Raw genomic sequence first — 21,402 nt, 5'->3', positions numbered from 1 at the left:
ACCTTACAGACACACCATGACACACGAGTGCTGGCGTTGTCCCTGCGGGTATCCCTAGTGCTGCACTGACCTTGTGCCATTGATCCCGCGGTGTGGATATTGATGAATAAATTTCCAATTCGGTTTCCAAGGTGAGTTACTTGTTCGGTTCCAAAGGTGAGTTACTGACATAATATTCGTGCCTAACAATGACCTGACTGGTCCAATCCGACCCAATAATAACACACTAAACAAATGTATGGTTTTGCTGCAGACTCAAGGGCTGGACCTGAGGCGGATCAGTTTGTTGGACCTGGCTTGCTGTTTTTTGTCTTATGTTTCAGCCCAGTTAATGTAAGACGTGATCCGTGTCTGTGTTAAATAATCGTTTCTCTTACAGCAACCATATCCGATAAGACATGACTCGTGTCCGTGTTAAATAATTGTGTGTCTTCGACTCTTTAAGAGTCATACATTAAGAGACACTGAACTTAATGTGGCAGATGAATGTTTTTGCTGTGCTGCAGGGTCGAGAGTTCTACTCCTACTGACTTCATTGATCCTAGTACTCGAGCCAGGCCTGAGGCGGATCAGTTTGTTGGGCGCGGCCTGCTGTATTTTCACTCCATTTCATAACTCGCTTGTAAGTTGTAACCGCTCCCCTTTAATCTTGAATTCCATCAACTACTTCATTGAGCATTTGACACCAGGACTCAAGAGTCGGGTCGGAAGCAGATCAGTTTGTTGGGCTGGACCTCCTGTATTTTTCTTATGTTTCAGTACAGTTAAGGTATTGGACTATTGGATCATACCATCAAATAACAACCTCCCAAAAATCTAAACAAAACAAGAAAGGAACACAAATGGTGTTGAACTGGATTAGCACAAGTCTGTCAGTCTGTGTAAGGACCAGCACATGAACATGTATACTTTCTCCGTCGTACTCCATTTTTATTCTTTGTCAGCGGTATTTTAATCAAAGATAAGCAAATAATTGAGACGGAGGGAATATTACTTTAATAACAGGTGGTTGGCAATCACTAGACTCACTAGTCACAAGTCACTACTGTCTACACCATCCTCCATATATTCTGATATTTCAATTCAAATAATTTCAAATAATTGTTTTAGAGATTGTTTTTATCATAAACACATCAAAATGGTCAAAAATATTGCATTCTCTTTTGTCCTTGCTTTGATTTCTCTAATCATTTTCCAAGCTTCATCATCATCACCATCTGATGAACAAGATTCCTACATTTTCCCTTCTGCAGTCCCACTTCCTCTGCCTAATCACAGGATTAAGCCTACTGTGGTACTTTATTATGCTTAATCAACTTTTTAATCATAACCCTTTTAGCCATATAAAGTGTGTTACTAATTTTTAAGTCCATATTAAAAATGAACCTTTTGTGCTTTTTTTATTTGTGTAAGACCGTCTTACAGTGTGACACGGTCTAATTCTGCAATCTGTGTATTTTTTTCTATAATTTTTTCCACTCCCCCTTGTGCCATTGATCTTGCTGTATGGAAATAAAAGGGAAAATTTCGGCTTCAGTGTCCGAGATAAGTTCCTTTCATTTCTCTTTGGTTCCGGATTATGATGGAATAAAACAAAATGACTGCGCTTCTTTCTATTGTGAAGTACCAGTAATTCAATGTAGTCCTAAGAGCCTGGGACTCAAGAGCCAGGCCTGAGTCGGATCCGTTTGTTGGGCTGGACCTTCTGTCATATGGGTCAGTCCAGTTAATGTCTTGGATCATATCATGAAATAACAACCTTCCAAAAATCTAAACAAACAAAGAAGGAAATTAGTGTGTAGGAAACAGCACATGAAAATGTAGTACTCCGTATAATATTATAATCAGGTGGTTGGCTGTCACTACTAAACCAGCTCCATATATTCAATTCAATCTTCTCAAATTAATTGTTTTGGAGATTGTTTTCTCACTAATCATATCAAAATGGTCAAATATATTGCCTTCTCCTTTCTCTTTGCTTTGATCTCTTTAATCATTTTCCAAGCTTCATCATTGTCGTCTGAAGACGACGATGATTCCTACATTTTTGCTTCTGCAGACCCACTTCCTCTCCTTTCTCACAGGATTAAGCCTAATCTGGTACTTAATCTTGCTTAATCAACTTTTTAATGATAACCCTTTTTAGTCATAAAGTGTGTTAGCTTTTAAGTCCATTAAATAAATGAACTTTTTGCGCTTTATTTTTGTGTAAAACCGTTTTACAGTGTGAGACGGTCTAATTCTGTAATCTGTGTTTTTCTGCGATTCAACATTGACAGTTTGAATTTCTGATAAATGCTGTAATTGTGATTTGCAGACTGGGTCAAGCTGTCCTTACACTGTTAAGATTGTTACTAGCTGCTCTTCCACAAAACGCCCTAAAGATCAAGTTAGTCTGTCTTTTGGTGATAAAAGAGGCAATCAGGTATACTAATTACAGTATCATTATGATCTTGATTTTTTTATTCTGGTTTGAAAATTGTCAATAAATTATGGATTTTGAGCTGTTCTTGATTGTAAAGTCAAACTTTGGGTTAATGGGTATTTCTTGGAAGAATGCACCTTGCTGAATAGCCTAGACGGTTTCAGATGATGATTCATGTCAACGGACCCCAAATCATGTAGTATCCCGTAATTAAATCTGTAGTATCTTGTAATTACAGGTATATGTGCCAAAGATAGATGATCCTAGATCAGGTACATTTGAGGCATGCTCCACAGACACATTTGACATTTCAGGACCATGTACTTACGATGTATGCTATGTCTATCTAAATCGGAGGGGTCGTGATGGCATCAAGATCGAAAGTGTGAAAATTTCTGGGAAAAGCACAAGGACAGTGACCTTCAACTTCAAAAGCTGGCTCCCAAACAATGTCTGGTTTGGATTTAACTACTGCAATGGCGTATCTGCCTCTCCGAATCTGTAGAACAAGCCGAGATGAGTAAATTATGAGAGGTTATGAATTTATTATATCTGAATAAGAGGAAAATCGTATGATTTGTGTGGCAATTTGATGATGATGTGTTGATTTTGGATTTTAATGTGTTGGTGTGTTTCGCCAGAGTGCTGTAATTTTCCCTGTATAAGTACATTGCACTTTGATCAGTCAAGATATTGTCGGTTTGAAGAATTGAGTGTAGTATCTCCGATGTATGTTTACAGCGACTATCACAGATGTTTCGGTTGGAAATATGTTAGAACTTCGCCCACAGACCATAACCCATCAACTCTAGCATTATCGACATTTCAGATTCAACTGATATCATTTGGTTGACAGTCATTGAGTATCAAATTTAATAAATGACGGTCCGTTAACCCGTCTCAACACCTGCTGATCCGCTTATCCGAGGCACAAAATTTAACGTGAACCTGGCCCCCGTGTCTGGCACACCAGGCCACTTTTAATCGCAATGTGGTGTGTGTCACCTTCATTCATAATTAAGGACCAAATGAAGCCATGCTTAATTTCAAGTCGACTACCATGAAACTTTCCAAAAAAGGAAAGAGGGAAGAAAATCCGAATACCATGAAAAAGGAAAGAGGGAATAAATGCGCGACTAGGAGGGCGTATGTTTTTAAAATCATTGTTCAAAAAAAAGATACAAATACGCGTCAGGTAGGGGTCGAACCTACGACCTTCTGCTTAGGAAACAGACGCTCTATCCACTGAGCTACAGACGCTGATTACATTAATTGTAAAATATTATTACTCTAGTATTAGATCAGTAACAGTAACCCAAAAAAAAAACTACCCTTAAATATTAATGTTGTTATGGCCTATGTTTATGCAAACATGCTACATGCTGTTCCCTCTCAAGAAATGTGCTCTTTATAAATGAAATTAATGGAATTTTTGGAGTGAAATTAGACTATTGAGATAGAATTTTTGTGTTGTAAGATAAACTAGTAAGAACTATCGATAATCATAATAATGAATTGAGAATATAAATCAATATTCAAGAGATAAAAATATGGAGTAAAAAGTGTTAACAAAATATTACTCCGTAATTCATTTGCTTCAATTGCTTGACCGAAGATCAGGAAATGAATTTGCATATATAGTTGGCACTTTAAAGCCTCATGTCACATTGTCACCCGAACGTTGTTAGAGACGAGTGTTAATCAGTGATATTCGTGACCTGGACTCAAACCCCAAAAACTAATTACATAAGTAACGTAACTCTTATTATTACAGCAAAAATAACAACAGTAGTCGAGCCTTAGTCCCACAATCACTTAAAATCGTCTAACATGAATCATCATCTGAAATCGTCAATGACCATTGACACGGCAAAACAATCAAAGTATCCTCTATCAATTCTTGGTACAATGAGCATCATTGCCATGGTCCTCGCAATCATATCCAACACTCTGGAGGAAGTCGCGAATTTCTGTAGCCGTGGTGTTACTAGCTTTCAACAATCGTTCGTCCTCCTCGTAGATTATATAAGGGGCCTTGGATCCCTTTCTTGACAATAACTTCTTGGCACCCTTTAGTACATGATATTCCCAACCTTGGACATCGATTTTAAGTAGTAGTACGGGTTGTGACTCTGGGATAACGTCATCAAGTGGTATGGTCGTTACTTGAACGGCTATCTCCTCACTCGATTTGAATGACATTTTGGCACCGGCAGCAGACACCGCACTATTATCAAGTCGGCCTACTAACTGTGAACAAAAGACGGTTTTATAATAACTTACTTGGAAACCACCTCGCAATTGAAACTAAAAATGGTCCTTAGTTCCTTACGTTATCAATCATTATTTCGAGTCGTTTTTGTGTCAATAATTACAATGTTAGTCAATCAGACTCGTTATAAGAGATTTTTATTATATCTCAAATGTCCAATTATAGATCCAACAACTTTCATGCCAAGTTTTTCATGGGTCGTATTAATTTGGGTCTCGACTCATAATTATCAGATCGGGTCAGTTTTACCATATTTAGCTAACATAATGGCAGTTGACTTTTTTCTTCCTCAATAATAATAAGTCAAATGAAAGTTATCCCAGTTCAGGCTGCAATCCAGCAGCATATTAATCTTAAACTTAAAACGAATCACATAAATAGATGAGACAAAAGCGTAATGCCTAAGAACCGTGACGGAATTAAGAAGCAATAATAATACCTTGTGAAATGTAATATTCCCAAAATGATCAGAAACAGCAGCATTAAAAACAGTAACCAAATCACTAACCCTATTAAAATAAATCCCATCACAAACCCTTTGCAAATTCTCAAAAACAGGTTCAAAACCCACAACTGGAACACCCATTGCAGCTGCAGCAAATGTAGCCATGCCTACATTAACACCCACATCAACTAAAATACCCTTTTTACCCTCGGCTCGAAACCGGCCTAAAACTTCCTGTATAGGACCAGAAATATCAGGTCTTCTAAAGGGTTTGTTATTCAAAATTCTTTGAAAAAAATGATTTGGTCTTTCAGGTAAGTAACCAAGATCAGCTAAGGAAAAGATAAAAGGGTATTTTAGTCCTTCAGTAATTGTTGCAATTATTGGGTGTGATTGTGGGGAATTCTTGCAGTCAAATGGTTTGATCTTTTGGGAATTGAATGTGTATTTTAGGTGGGAATTAGGGGTATTTTGGGAATTATTGTTGATGAGTTTTGTGGGATTTGAGGTGAAGAAAAAAATTAATAGGAGAAAAAATGATATTGAAAAAAGTAAGAGAAGAGAATTTGATGATAGTAGTTTGAGAGTTCTAGTATCTCTTCTCCATGCATTCGCCATGTTTTTTTTTGGTACGATAGAAGGATAAAATCTCGAAAATAATAAAATTAACTAGAAATTACGCGAGAATGAGAAACTCTGATAGCATCCTCCCGAAGAATGGATGTGGAATGATAAATTTGAATGAAGTTTTTGAGAAAGGAAGATTATGTTATGTAGAGGGTTTAAAATGGATTAAGAAATTAATTTGAAGAATTGAGAAAAAATTAAAGGTCAACGATTATGAAATAATTGTGATCTAAAATGAAATGGTACGAGAGTATTGTTATTTAGTACGGCCGGTACAAATGTTCATTATCCTCTTTGCATGGTCATAGCTTTAAGTGCCACGAAATTTTACGACCATACTAATTTATTCGTCTCGTCATTTATTTACCAATACTTCCTGAAGGTAAACTAATAATTAGAAGGGAAGGAGAATAATGATACATAGGCTTTGTTAGGAGACGACTCAAGTATGAAACCGACAATCAACCAAATAAAAGTAAAAATACAAAATTTATACATTAGTATTTAGTAGTAGTTTGTTTTATTTTATTTTATCTAGAAACACTTTAGTACGTCATTTAGTGATACATCGATAGAGTTATTAGTAAGATTTCTAATGGTGATATATTGATAGTGATCATTTTGGGATAATCGTCTACTCGTATTATTTATCATCTTATCATTATTTTTTTTATTTGGTTTGGCGACTTTTACCTTATACTCCGTATTTGATTGGTGTACAACTTATATTTTGGAGTAACCCGGCCTTTTCACTTTCGAGTGCAAAATCATCTCATAATACTAATTTCGTAAATCCATAAATGATGATACTCAAGATATCGTATGAATTTCAACATCATACATACCTACCGACTCTTTAAGCCCGCCCCATACTTATTCTCTCTAATAAATTAATTTTATATATCAATCTCACCTATTTAGGTTAACATAGGCAATGATAAAAGGAAAGTGGTTAGCATGGATAAGATTACATCTATTAGGTACAATTTACCTTTTTTCTATGATTTTTCGCCCTCTAAGGCCCTGTTCTTTTGGGTTGAATGAAATTAAAAATTGAACTGAGTGATCGAACTAAATTGAATTGAAATTTGCTGAAAAGAATATAGCTGAAATAACCTGAATTAAACTAGCTAAGCTAAACTGAACTAAGGTGAATTCAACCGAGCTCAATTTAAACAGAAAGAAACAAGGCTTACTTATAAATCTTTATTTTATCACACTGAATGCCGGAATAAAAATTGACAAATAGCGCAAATAATAATTAGAAGAGAAAGTCAGCACTAGCAGTTGAAGACTAATTCCTCTTGATCCAAATTTTTTTTTGAAATATTTATAAGGTGACTTTTGTTTCTTGTGTCACATTATCACCAATGGGCAATGGCCATCTTAGGACAAAGACAACTTAATATTTGTGCTGATTACAACGAGCCAACGAGCATCACTGTATGTATCACCACGACGAGCAAATCGTGAGGAACGTGGAAGGTGGTGTTATTCCAAAGAAAAAATTTATGGGGTTATTTACTACTCCTTTCGTTTCGATCATTTGTTTATCTTTGATTTTGGTGCAAAGATCAAGAAAAGAGGAGAAAGTTAATTATTAGATGACATGTGAACCAAATTGAGAGTTGAAAATCAAATTACTCACGAAAGACATATATAAAATAAAAAGGTAAACAATTGGGTGAGATACCCTAAAATGGAAATAAAATAGGTAAATATAAAGGCGTATTTATTTTTTTCTTAAAAATAACATTTAAAAACTTGTAAAAAATTATACCCAACAAATAAGTATGTTCATATGTACAATATATAGTCGTCGTAGTGGACGTGTAGGATGTACACCTTTTTTTTTTGGACGAACATGAACATATATATTAAAAAGTGGAAGAGACGGGTTCAGTTACATCACGAGGGGGATCGGGGTTAAGGGCGTGCAAGCCACCAAGAAGTCAAGTGTACATAAATTCGTTACAAAAGAGGGGCATGATCCCAAATAAAACATCCATTACAAAGGCTTGCATCCTTGGCGGAGAACTTCGCAAGTGCGTCCACTACTTTGTTGGCCGATCTCTTCTCAAACACGAGGTTTAAAGATTCCGTGCATAGCTCGAGTGGTCATTGTGTGAGCTCAGAATGAGGTAGGGGGTGGGTCAGGGGAGTGTTGGGACGATGGCTGGGATAAGTTGCGGGGTTGAGGGGAGGTAGTCGAGGGAGGATGTGAGGAGGCAGGCGTGGCAGGTGTGGTTTGGGCTGATGTGGGGGTCGTGGCAGGTGGGGTTTGGGTTTGTAATACTATTGTTTTATGAGTCTTTGGGTACACTATCGAGTGGGGCTTACTCTGTCGAGTAAGTAGTTTTTGACGCAAAACAGTAGTCTGCCTGTAGGGTACTCGATCGAGTAAGTGCCTTACTCGATCGAGTAAGTGAGTTTACGGGCTGAGTTTTGACGGGTTTTGTTAATGATGCGATATTGGTATATAAAGACGTCCGTCACTTTTCTTAAATTTTTTTATCATTCTAAAAACCTAAATTGAGAGAAGGAAGTTACGTAAGTTGATTCATCGCATTATTAGCAAATCCCCAAGGCTAGGAGTGTCGGATCATCTTGTTCTTTACGCCGTTGTGATCCTTGTGTCGAGGGTAAACTTTTTATATAATTTTTATGACGTTTTGTTAAAGTTGGTTGAAACCCTAATTGGGTAATTTGGGGGTTTTGGGGAGTATTGTTGATGTTAGATTGTGATTGTATGATTGTATGTTTGATAGGAAGTAATTTCAGTGAAGGACGATATTGATTAGCTGATTGTGACGATCTTGGTGATTGTTGTTCCAGGTAGGGTTTTCCCTACTCAGTATTAATTACATAAGTGTGGTTGGTGATTACTGTTGTTGTTGTATATCGTATTGACATTGGATTCTGATTTGGTGGTGGTTGATAGTGTAGTATAATGATTGTTGTGTATAATTGTCTGTGATCTTCGAGGAGCGTCCCTGGCTGAGTGGAGTCACTTGCGGGAGTGACTTCACGCCCTTGGTTCGCCCTCTTTATAACCCGCCACAGGAGGGGATGTGCACATTAAGGAAACTTGGGTTTATCGCTCACTGGTGATGAGTGGGGATTTGGTGGGTACGGCCGCGGTCCCCCACTGGCTGATGGGTACTCTGGCAGGACTACATACGTTTTGATGGGCCGATTGAACTGTGTAGTGACATAATTGCGAAATTTAAGAAATTTGGAGAAGGTTTCCTACTTGAATTTTAAGTGGTATACCCAAACAAATTGAGTGTAGTTGTCAATCAAAATAAGATAATATTTATAACCTGCGGTACTTTTGATTGGCGAAATCCACAAATCGCTATGAATGATGTCAAACGGTGCAAGAGTAGTTGAAAGAGAATCGGAAAATGACAATCGTTTGTGTTTGCTTATTTGACATGAATGACATAAAGAATTTTTTGCTTTGCTAGTACAATGAATAAGCGAATGAGACTTGACAAAATTAAAAATAGAAGTTCCCGGGTGTCCTAGACGGGAGTGCCAAACATCGGAAGAGAAAGCAAGGAGATCGAGTTGGACTCGACTCGGAGGTTGACGCAGGGGACACGGCTGACACGGGGTAAAGATCGCCATCACTATTGCTCCTAAGAATCAGATTCCCATTCGCTAAATCCTTCACAGAAAAACCACAGGGATCAAATTCGACAGAGACATTGTTGTCTTTAGTAAATTGTCTTACAGATATAAGGTTTTTAATTATTTTCGGTGTATATAAGACATTATGAAGGTGAAGGGAGCGGGTGGGTGTGTTAAGTGCGGTGTGACCAGACCCGTATACTGGAATACTAGCGCCATTCCCGACATAAATAGAGCGAATCGTACTAGAATTAAGAGGGGAATTAAACATACCCGCGTCCGCGGATAGATGTGACGAAGCTCCTGTGTCCATATAAAATGGACTGTACGGTTGGAGGGTGAGAGCATTGAAGGCTTGACCAATATCCGTCGCTTGAGAGCCTTTGTCTGTGGCGGCTACGTGAGCCTGACCATAACCCGTACCAGCAGCAGTTTGCCGTGTGCTACTGGAGCTGTTTCGAGAGGAAGTGTGATGGGCAGATGGTGGTGTCATGGGCCAAGGCTGCCATGGCTGGGTCCACCCGGGGAAGGTGGGGTATGGGCAAGGTGGATGAGTCCACTGGGATGGCCACGCCGGTATGGGACCCCACATGGGAGTAGGCATGGCGGAATTGGTGGCCTGTTTTGACTGGCTGCGTTGTCCCCCTCCCTTATTAGTTCCGCGTTTTCCACCACTGTGGCGGTTGTGGCGAGATTGGCCGGTCTTGGGTGCTTCTTCCTGAGAGTCAGCAGAGGGGGCTGTATGGGTCACCAGAGCCGCGGGTTCGTCACGGCTATCATGGCGATGGTTCTCAAGCTCGATCATACTCCGCGCCGTCTCAAAATTAGGGAGCGTTTGGTTAATATAGGCCGCGACCGTGTCATATTCCTTCGGAAGGCCGCTGACCAATTGAAGCACCAAACGCTGCTCATTAATTGCAACGCCGACATCCAATAAGACCACTGACAAATCTTTGAGTCGTTGACAGTAGGCATCGAAATTAGGGAACTTACCGAGTTTGAGATTGTTGAATTCGTGCTCGAGGCTAGCAGCACGCGCACCCTTGTTGTTGAGGAAGATGTTCTCAACTCGAGTCCAGGCCTGCCGAGCGGTCGAGTCGCGCTTGAGAACACGAGGTAGCAAGTCGTCTGACATGGTGCCATATATCCATTGTAAAACAATGGCATCGACTTCTGACCATGCGTCATACAACGGGTCCGTCTTCGCCGGAGGGTCGGTGCCGTCGATATGATGCAAAACCTTATAGCCACGAGCATGAAGAGTGAAGAGGTCGACCCATAGGGAATAAGAGACCTTGAGGCCGTCTAGGACACGAAATTTGTGAAGAGAGGGTTTGGTAGAATCAGATTTGTCTTCGCCGACCATCTTGGCGTGAGGCTAGGTGCGGTGAAGAAGAGGATGCCGGTTAGATTTGTGTTGCCATGAGCATAAAAACACAAGAAATGAACCTAGACACTGATACCATGTAAATAATATGAATCCCTAACTTGGGATGTGAGTATTATTAGATATATATAGTTACATGACTTGTATGAGAAGATTACAATCGCTAAATACAAGGAAACCGTATAACAAATTAAATGCAATTAAGAAATATATACAGAATATTTACTAATACTAACAATGAATATTGGGATGAAAAATCACTATTAAAAGGAGGGTGCGTTGCCGTATAAATAAGAAGAGTCAATGAAATGGAAATTGAGTAATTATAGATAGAAAGAAGTGAGAGCAAATAAAATATAAATAAGGTAATTTTTTAAAACTTTCTAAACTAATGGTAAATAGTTAATTATGGGTGGAAACCAGATGGATAAGGGATTATTAACGTGTGCCTTCAGGGCACGCGTTAGAAAAACCGATATATATATATATATATATATATATATATATATATATATAGATTTAGGATCCGGTGAGAACGGTCACTCGGTGAGAACGGTGAGAACATGCTCTCAAGGGAGTCTCACCTCATAAACAACTCACGGTTTCACGCGCATAAAAATCCAAACTCAATTTTGACTTTTCTCTCACTTAATTACCCTTATATCCTTTTATCTTTTCCCCTGCTTCATTAAATCCCCCATAACCAATTATCACCTACTGTCACCAACTATCACTTGTCGTCGTCCGGCGACGATCACCAACAACGCCGGCGCCGTAAATTGCTTCTTCTCTTCTCCATCTCCACTTCGACCACCATCCTTATCAGCCTTTCACCGGCGAGATCCTCAGCCGGCGCAGTGGCATTTCACCGGCATCAACATCTTCGTCAACCACTTAACCGACACTCAACGACGTCCGAGCACGTCGCAGTACTGAATAACGCCTCCTCATCGTCACCTGTGTTTTCTCCTTCCAACCATTACCATTGTCGAATCTAAGAAAATTAATGTAACTGGTTTATTTATTGACGTATCTCAATCCAATTTTAATGTACCTAATAACTAATTTTGTGTATCTATGTTAGATACAATAAAATAGTGACTAGATACATTAAAACAGTGGCTAGATACGCAACAAATTAGATCGAAAACTCGTAGCTCTTATGGGGAGAAGGGGTCGGTTGTGACAGTCGTTGGTGGTGTGCTGTCATTGTCGAAACTCGCCGGTGGCGGCAGCCAGTATGAGTGACTGGTGAGGGTATGGAGATGATAAATAGGAAAGTTGAGGTAGGATAAATGGTCTAGTTGATCGCTGGAGTTGCACCGACATCGGCAACTGTCACAAGATCTTCGTCGCCATTCGCCAACCAGCAGGAGCATTGATCGTGCAGTGGTAGTCGCGGTCGATTTAGGTGGTAATTGTCGGTTTAATACGTGAAAAAGGAAAGAATGATGAAGGTCGATTAAAATATTAAATTGGTGGTCGGCTTTGATTGACGGTGGTATAGCCAGTGACATCGACATCAGAGTGAAATAATGTTGATGAAAAATGTAGTTGATGATAATGTAGTGGCACTAGTGGGCCAATCAAATATAGGAATAACGAAGGGATGGCCCGTAAAATGCTGAATGAACTATGACTTGGCCACATATTTTGTTTCTAATATAGACCGTTGATTGTTTTAATCCTATGACTAAAGATCGTTCTCACCGTTCTCACCGAGTGATCGTTCTCACCGGATCCCACCTCTATATATATATATATATATATATATATATATATATATATATATAGTGAAAAGATCAAATGAGTCCTCCTCTTACATTTGAGTCCATAAGTCCCATTATGGACCATTGGATCTTGGAAATGGAGGGCTAAGATGAGAACCCAAAAATTAAGGTTAATGCTCTAATTTTGTCATATTCCTCTAATTTTCTCATTAACTACATTAATCCTCCTCATCTTTCATTCACCAACTCATTATCACATCTTCTCATTCTCTCTCTATATCTCACTTCTCCATATTCTCTCCAAAAAAACCAAGAAAAAAAAAAACCCAAAAAACCAAACAAATAAAAAACCCAAAAAATCCAAATAAATCATTTACTCATTCACCATCCACCTACCACCACCCACCGGACACCACCACCGCTGCCGCCGCTGCCGCCGCCGCCACCACCGCCGCCGTCGCCGCCCGACGTCAAATTTTTTTTTTTTTTTTTTTTTTTTTTTTTTTTTTTAACTTGATGTTTGAGTGTTCTTTTTATTTAGTTTTGTTGTTTTGTTTTCTCCTTATATCGTCTTGCTATATAATATTGTTTTAATTTTGTGAGTTTTTTTAATTTTAATTTTAGATCTACTAAAATAGATAAATTTTCATTGACCCGTTTTTTTTCCATTTCCGTTTTTTTTTTTCAATTTTGATGTTTTGGTATTTTTTTTCCGGTTATTGACAATCTTACAAATTATAGTGTGATTTTAGTACTAAATCTATTAGTTATGAAATCTCATTTTTTACTTTTTTTCTTGTTGATATCACGTTGTTAATATCCGTCTTGTTATATATATTTGCCAAATTTCGTATTTAAAATTTTGTCTTGGTATTGTGTGATTTAGGATCTATTAAACTTACTTGTTCGGTTAAAATTACACTTTTTTGGTTAAAATTACACTTTTGTCCGTTAAAATTACACTTTTTTCCGTTAAAATTACACTTTTTTCGGTTAAAATCACAGTTTTTTCCTTGTTAAAAATACATTTTTTTCCGTTAAAATTACAATTTTTTGTGTTAAAATTACACTTTTTTTTTCCGGTTAAAATTATAGTACTAAATCTATTAGTTATGAAATCTCATTTTTTACTTTTTTCTTGTTGATATCACTTTGTTAATATTCATCTTGTTATATATATTTGCCAAATTTCGTATTTAAAATTTTCTTTTGGTATTGTGTTATTTAGGATCTATTAAAATTACTTTATCGGTTAAAATTACACTTTTTTCCGTTAAAATTACACTTTTTTCCGTTAAAATTACACTTTTTTTTAGTTAAAATTACACTTTTTTCCGTTAAAATTACACTTTTTTCCGTTAAAATCACAGTTTTTTCCTTGTTAAAATTACACTTTTTTCCTTGTTACAATTACACTTTTTTCTGATAAAATTACACTTTTTTCCTTTAAAATTACACTTGTCGTCATTAAAGTTACATTTATCTCTACTAAAGTTATCTTCTCAATGACTAAAGTTACGCTTTTGGACTAAAGTTAGAACAATTTGGACTGAAATTACAGATATTTGGACTAAAATTACACAAATTTGGACAAAAATTACACAATTTGGACTAAAATTACACGATTTGGACTAAAGATACACAAATTTGGACTATAGTCATACATTTGGATTAAAATTACACTTTTATGGACTAAAATTACACTTTCGTGGACTAAAATTACACTTTTGTAGACTAAATTTATACATTTGTGGATTAAAGTTACACATTTGTAGACTAAAATTACACTTTTGTGGACTAAAATTACACTTTTGTGGACTAAAATTACACTCATAAAATGATAAAAGATACACACACTATCAATTTACTAAGTTACACTTTAGTGGACAATGATTGGAATTGCACAATCTAAATGACTCAAAATGAATTCTCAATGAATTGCACTATAAATGAATTGTGGACTAAAATAAATGATTGGAATTGCACAATCTAAATGACTCAAATTTAGTTGTAAATATTGTATTCAATTTAGTCGTAAACTCCATTAGTTCGTCCAAATAGTGCAAATAGTCCAAATTAGTTAGTCCATATTGTCCAAAATGTCCAAATTAGTTAGTCCATATTGTCCAAATTAGTTAGTCCAAATTGTCCAAATTAGTTAGTCCATATTGTCCAAATTGTCCAAATTAGTCTGTCTAACTTTAGTCCAAGAGTGTAACTTTAGTCATTAATAGAAATAAGTGTAATTTTAACAGGAAAAAGTGTAATTTTAACCGAAAAAAGTATAATTTTAAAGTAGAAAGGTGTAATTTTAAAGGAAAAAAATGTAATTTCAACAAGGAAAAGTGTAATTTTAACAGGAAAAAGTGTAATTGTAACAGAATTGAGTGTAATTTTAACATAAAAAGTGTAATTGTAACAAAAAGTGTAATTGTAAGAAGAAAAAGTGTAATTGTGACAGAAAAAGTGTAATTGTAACAAGAAAAAGTGTAATTCCAACAAGAAAAAGTGTAATTTTAATACGAAAAAGTGTAATTGTAACAGAATTGAGTGTAATTTTAACATAAAAAGTGTAATTGTAACAAAAAAAAGTGTAATTATAAGAACAAAAAGTGTAATTGTGACAAGAGAAAGTGTAATTCCAACAAGAAAAAGTGTAATTTTAATAGGAAAAGGTGTAATTGTAACAAGAAAATGTGTAATTCCAACAAGTAAAAGTGTAATTGTAATAAAAAAAAAGTGTAATTATAACAGAAATAAGGGTAATTTTAACCAAAAAAAAGTGTAATTTTAACCAAAAAAAGTGTAATTTTAACCAAAAAAAGTGTAATTGTAACAAAAAAAAATGAAATTTTAACTAATATTAACAAGGCGAGATTTGTAAAAAACCAAGCACCAACAATATTAGATCTAAAATAAAAAATGATGTAAAACGAAAATAAAAAATAAAAAACGATGTAAAACACCAACAATATTTAAACACCAAGATAAACACCAACAATATTAGATCTAAAATAAAAAAACGATGTAAAACACCAACTAATTAAATAGAACCGTTTACAAAATGGAATCTATACCTTAAAAAAAGGAATCCGACACAAGTAAACACGGAATTCAAATTAAAACCGAATCTGAAATTAAAAAAAAAAAAGAAAAAAAACCAAAATAAAAACCAAAATAAAAACCAAGAATACTAGATCTAAAAAAAAAAAAATCGAAACAAGAACAAAACAAAAATCAAATGAATGGTAGATAATTAAAAACCGAAATCAAAACCAAATCTAAGAAAACGAAAACAAAATCTCAAAAAACGAGATCCAAAATTAAAAAAAAAGCTTGTGATGTCGACGACCAAAAACAAACAAAAAACAAAACAAAAGAATAAAAAACCGAAAAAAAAAAAAATTGAAAACAGCAGAGGACGGCGTTTGGTGGACGGCAGGGGAGGAGAGAGGAGTCGGGGGTTGTGGTCGGCCGTGGTTGTAGGGGGTGTGGTTGTGGGGGTGAGTCGGTGTGGAGGTGAGTGGTTCGTGGCGGTGGGCTGGTGGTGTTGGGTAGGCGGGTTCGTGGGGTGGGGGGTGGTGGTGGTGGTAGCGGTGGTGGGTGATAGTGGAAGGAAGGTGATGCGGGTTGGTGGGTGATAGTGGTGGTTTCCGGCGGCGTGGTCGGGTGTGGTGGTTGCCGTGGTGTGGTCGGGTGTGGTGGTTGCCGTGCTGTTTCAGGGGACGGGCGGGAAGGAGGGAGGTTCAATTTTTTTGTTTCTCAGATTTCTTTTGAATTGTTTTGATTTTGGGTTTTTTTTTTGGTTTTTTTTGGTTTGTTGATGAGAGGAAGAGAGGATGAGAGATAAAGTTTTGTTTTTTTGAAAGAATGAAAGAGAGATGAGTGAATGAATGATAAGAATAAGATTAGAATAAGGAAGAGATTAGGAATGATTAGGGAGGAAGATTAGCTAGATTCATTTCTAGCCCTTCATTGAGATGTAATCTCCTCCCTCCATCCCCTTCATCCTAAGGCCCTTAGAAAGACTTAGGGACTCAATTGATGGAAGGGACTTAGGAGAACTTCACACTATATATATATATATATATATATATATATATATATATATATATATATATATATATATATATATATATATATATATATAGGATTAGTTTGTTAATCTAAGATAGTAACTTTAGTCTCTGTGGATTCGACCCTACTTAGCTTTTCGATTAGTTAGAGTTAGCAAGTGAATATTGCGGAAACGACATGCATCAACAACCTTGCTGATTACACGCGATAACTTCTGCTCGAAAAATTCCCTGCCTCCCAACCTATGAATTTTTAGTTCAATCCTAGTCCACTTGTGGTATGTGGCTAACATAGAGTTTTCTCGAAATATGTTCATTTCAATAATTAGCACTGGCTATAAGGCAAATCAGTGAAAACCAACGAGTCAATTCCACATTAATGAGAATCTAAAGCTCAAAATCTATAGACACGAATTTCCACTTGTTGAGTTTATGGATTCAAGTACCTAAGAGGGGGAAGGGGTCAATTAGGTACTATTTAAAAAATTTAACTAAACTTAATTGATTTAAGTTAGTCAAATGAAATGATATCTCAAGTATCTAACAAACACCCCTTTTAAATGAAAGTTAAAAGGCGTATTGTTGACCTGACTAGAGGAACAGTGAGACAGACTGTTACTAGTTGGCTTTGCAAATGTTGTAAGCAACAGACCAAACCGACAGTATCGCAGACTGTTGTGTTTAAGAACAATGAATGAATTTAACTAAAAATTTCAACTTAATCTTTATTGTTTTAAAGTAAGTTGATTGACAATATGAATGTTAAATGGATACATCAAATAAATTGAATGATTAAGAGTGTATCACGATTCCCAAAGTAAGTTGTTTAAGTCAGGAAGCGACAGTTGTTCTGACTGTTACTTGTTTGTCTTAGCAAGTGAAGTAAAGCTACAGACCAGAAGTAACAGTATTCAGGACTGTTTCTAACTAAAACGTGAATGAAGAACAAATAAGATAAATTGCAGCGGAATTAAAAGCAAAGTGAGACCAACACAATGATTTTTGAATTGGTTCGGCAAGAACTCAAGTGCCTACATCCAATCTACTTTTTATTGATTGATTTAGTGATCTACTCCGACTACTAAAAACCCGTACAATAAAAAGAACTCGCAACCTACTCCGGTTGCCACATAAGTTCAAGGACTACTCCGTCCTAGAACTCAACAACTCACAACCTACTCAAGTTGCCACAAGAGTTAGAGGACTACTCCGTCCTAGAACTCAACAACTCACAACCTACTCCGGTTGCCACAAGAGTTAGAGGACTACTCCGTCCTAGAACTCAACAACTCACAACCTACTCCGGTTGCCACAAGAGTTAAAGGACTACTCCGTCCTAGAACTCAACACTCTAACTTAGAACGTTTACAAGGATCAAGTTTCCACGGACTGATTCTTTAACAAGAATTGATATGGACAACTTACAAGATTAAACGGTTCATAAGTGAGAGATTTTAATATTTAAAGCAACAGTTGTTATGACTGTAACACTTGAAAACTTTGAAAGCTTTGCAAAATATCAAAACGATTTGAAAACTTGAAACAATTTTGCAAACTCTACACTCTAACTAGAATGTTTTCAAACCAAGTTTCCTTAGACTGATTCTTAAAAAGAATTGAGAAGGACAACTTGTTGGTACAAACGATTTCTAGATGAGAGGGTAGAGCACTGTGAAGTAACAGTGATTTCGACTGACTCACTTGAAGACTTAGAAGATTTTTTGCAAAGAAAATTTCGAGTTCTTAAAAACTGATTTTGCAAAAATACTTTTGATTTCTCTGAAAAGTCTTACTTTCAAAGTGAAGAGAAGGGTTCCTTTTATAGAGGAGGCACACAAGAGGAGGCAATCTAGGGTTTGTGAGTCAAAGGTCTTCACATGTGATGAAGACCAACTCTTTCCCAAACTTACACAAAAGAGAGCACTCTTTTAAAAGGCAAAAGAAGAAAAGAAGGTTTGTAATTATCCAAAAGAAGCCTTTGATTTTTCAGAAAACAAAGGGTGGGAAATTAGTCACAAGGTGTCAAGTTTTCACCAAAATGGCAAAAAAGCATTTCTTCTTTTGCAAAAGACCAAGAAGTCAAATTGGCACAAAGAGGAAACAATTTGAATTGATAATTAGCTAAACTTCTTTTCTAGAAACCCAACTCTTAAAAAGAAATCTGAAAGTTATCATTTAAATCCAAGCTATTTAAAGTGATAAAAAGGATTTTCGAAAAGTGAAACCGAGTTTCAAGTGTTACGGACCATGGTAACAGTCCAGGCTATTGTTACTTGCAAGAGTAACAGTAGTCTTGACTGTTGTTGCGTTTAAATACTCTACTCCCTAACTTGTACATTAGATGACACAATTGACTCTAAATCTTGGGTAGCAAATTATCAACCATTCTTGACTTTGACATTGATTAATTCTTGCTTGAGGAGGTTGCATTATTCCTGAAATGGTACACGTAGAAACACGATTAAATTGGGCAAGTCATCATCAACAAATATGTCCTAACACCACTGTTTATTTGTTCTTCTTCTCTTATGCTGAGAGATATTGTTACTTGGGTTTTCGACATGAACGAAATAGCAGTTTTGTGATTTAGATGTGTCGACGATTTCGGTGTTTTCGGGGTTCGTCATACTGAGAATTCGAAAACAAGAGAAGAGACGGCAGAGGTAGGGATAGCGTGTTTAGGTTTATGAAATTAATAACCTAGTTGATACCATATTATAAGATGAGATGTATATTATTGTTGTAATCGATCGTATTATTGTGTCTTACAGAGATATATAACCTAACTATATATATACATCATATATGCAATATTTACGGAAGTTAAATATTTACTAACAGCTAGTGAATAACCTTATAAGGGTAAGGAAGATAACTCCCCTAAATAGAGAGGAAGGAGCCGTTGGGTGGAGACGGTGATGGGCTGGACTCGTATTATCTTCTTCTCTAATACTCTGGTAACTTGTAAAACTATGTATATGATCATAATAACTAATTTCTACTCGGTATAATTCTCTTGTATCCTTTGTGCAAAACCAATCAAATCTCTCATCTGGCTTCAACATCTGTAATGGTAATCCCATTAATGCTTGTGTGGGGAGAACGCAATGGTGATTCTCCAATACTATTGGTCGGAGTATTTGGCTTCTTTGGCGGTGGAATTATGATCGTCTGACCATCCAAGATCACAACAGTTGTGTGCGTCGAGGGTCGATCATCGACCTTCTTTTGGATACATGCCAACGCAAGATGCATACACAGTTTCACTTCACTAACCAAGCATTCCCCTGCTATTGTTGGCTTGTTGCATCCACAAATTCCAATGTTTTGTCTTCATTCCATAAACTCCATGCCTACATTTACATATTTGATTTTTAAATTTGGTCCTTGACACCAAAAATTGTTATATTGATGATGCTTTAAACATTTTTTCATAGTTTTATCTAATGATTGTTATATTGATGATGCTTACTTATATTCACTATATATTTGTTAAGATGCACCAAAAATTGAGCGCACTGATTTTTTCTTGAATCGTACCTACTCATGAAATTCTGCAAAACTAGAGGATATAGGGGGGGGGGGGGGGGGGGCTCAAATATAAATAATGAAATATACGGTTAAACTGGCATGAGTTTTATCTTACCATTTATGTTACAAACAATAGCTACAATTATGAAAAAGTTTATTACATAATATAAATTCATAAAAATCTTAAATAAATTTTTTTTTATCATAAATATAATATAAATTTGTTAAATATGGAGTATTAATATATGTGAATATTACTAATATATTACTAATATATTACTTATTAAAATTTAAAAATAAATAAAGCATTTAAGAGAGTATATTAATGGAATAATGTTTTTACAATATATTCTTGTGGGGTGGCTTACCTAGTATACATGGTTTGCAGGCTATCACGTACACCCAAGGGCTTACCCAGTGCGCACCGAAGGTAACGGCTGCGAGTTTCCTCATCACCAATATATATAATTATGGAGCAACATAGAGAATAGGTGGGAGTATGTGTTTCTATATAAGTTTAGTATAAAAATTACATTAAATACATTAATAGCTAGTAAATAGAGTTGTGCAATGAAATAATAGTAATACTCATTAGTGTGATTACTACCCTAATCAATACTCATTATTACTAATTACTAAAACCTAATATGAAAAATGGCTGTAATTATTGTGTGAGATGATATCACATTGTGAGAGACAGTCTCATTTTGGTAAAAAGACACCCCATTAGTTAACGGTAAATAAATAGCTTTTTCACCAAAAAAAATGATCATCTTGTGAGACCGCCCTATTTTATAATTTGTTCATTTATTATCAATGTTAAACCCTAACCACCCCATTTCACTACATTTTTATACTTCGTAGAAAATAAAGAAAAACAGTAAAACTAATTACCTGTTATTAGTAGGCAGCCTTGATTTGAGTAGTGATGACGGGCAAAATGTGACCTTGTAGTCGCAGACGAATTTAGTATGACAAGACATTGTGTGGTTGTCGCTGGAACCGTCGAGGCATGATGCACGTGCTTGTGGACAAGACGAAATGAAGGCGCTAGTCGTTTCTTTAAACGACTTTACCCTAGCTTCATTAACCCTACTACAACAGTACGGGTTGTGTTTTTTTAACCCCCCGCCCCACACACACACACAAATCCCGTTACAACCTACGATAGTATTATTCCTATCGAGGTTTTGGCTCAAGACCGGGCACTTAGATAGGTCGAAAGAGCAGCCAGTTCGGTAACATTTCAGGAATGACTCTACTGATTTCGGTG

The 21,402-nt window shown here is 36.3% G+C and overlaps 3 protein-coding genes and 1 non-coding gene across 5 annotated transcripts; 1 reads left to right on the top strand and 3 right to left on the bottom strand.

Moving 5' to 3' along the window:
• Positions 1-1,032: 1,032 nt before the first annotated feature.
• Positions 1,033-3,134, top strand: LOC141597398 (embryo-specific protein ATS3A-like). Of its 2 annotated transcripts, none has more exons than XM_074417854.1 (3): positions 1,033-1,294; positions 2,318-2,425; positions 2,664-3,134. In XM_074417854.1, the coding sequence occupies exons 1-3, from the start codon at positions 1,139-1,141 to the stop codon at positions 2,928-2,930; spliced, it is 531 nt and encodes a 176-aa protein (XP_074273955.1). In that variant the 5' UTR covers positions 1,033-1,138; the 3' UTR covers positions 2,931-3,134. The 2 variants fall into 2 exon arrangements, with proteins under 2 accessions (XP_074273955.1, XP_074273954.1); XM_074417853.1 differs by lacking the exon at positions 1,033-1,294 and adding an exon at positions 1,781-2,100.
• Positions 3,135-3,612: 478 nt separating this feature from the next.
• Positions 3,613-3,685, bottom strand: TRNAR-CCU (transfer RNA arginine (anticodon CCU)). The gene has a single exon. It is a non-coding gene; the product is annotated as a tRNA-Arg (tRNA).
• A 331-nt stretch (positions 3,686-4,016) lies between these two features.
• Positions 4,017-5,894, bottom strand: LOC141597397 (uncharacterized). Its single transcript, XM_074417852.1, has 2 exons — positions 5,137-5,894; positions 4,017-4,675 (listed from the first exon to the last, which is right to left on the bottom strand). The coding sequence occupies exons 1-2, from the start codon at positions 5,758-5,760 to the stop codon at positions 4,319-4,321; spliced, it is 981 nt and encodes a 326-aa protein (XP_074273953.1). The 5' UTR covers positions 5,761-5,894; the 3' UTR covers positions 4,017-4,318.
• Positions 5,895-9,271: 3,377 nt separating this feature from the next.
• LOC141595782 (uncharacterized) lies at positions 9,272-10,771 on the bottom strand. The gene has a single exon (XM_074415747.1). The coding sequence runs from the start codon at positions 10,769-10,771 to the stop codon at positions 9,272-9,274; it is 1,500 nt and encodes a 499-aa protein (XP_074271848.1).
• Positions 10,772-21,402: the final 10,631 nt, after the last annotated feature.

This window comes from Silene latifolia, chromosome 8, assembly GCF_048544455.1.
Source record: "Silene latifolia isolate original U9 population chromosome 8, ASM4854445v1, whole genome shotgun sequence".
Classification (NCBI taxonomy): Eukaryota; Viridiplantae; Streptophyta; class Magnoliopsida; order Caryophyllales; family Caryophyllaceae; genus Silene; species Silene latifolia.
Note: the sequence above shows the minus strand (reverse complement) of the source record. Positions and strands in the feature narration are given on the sequence as shown.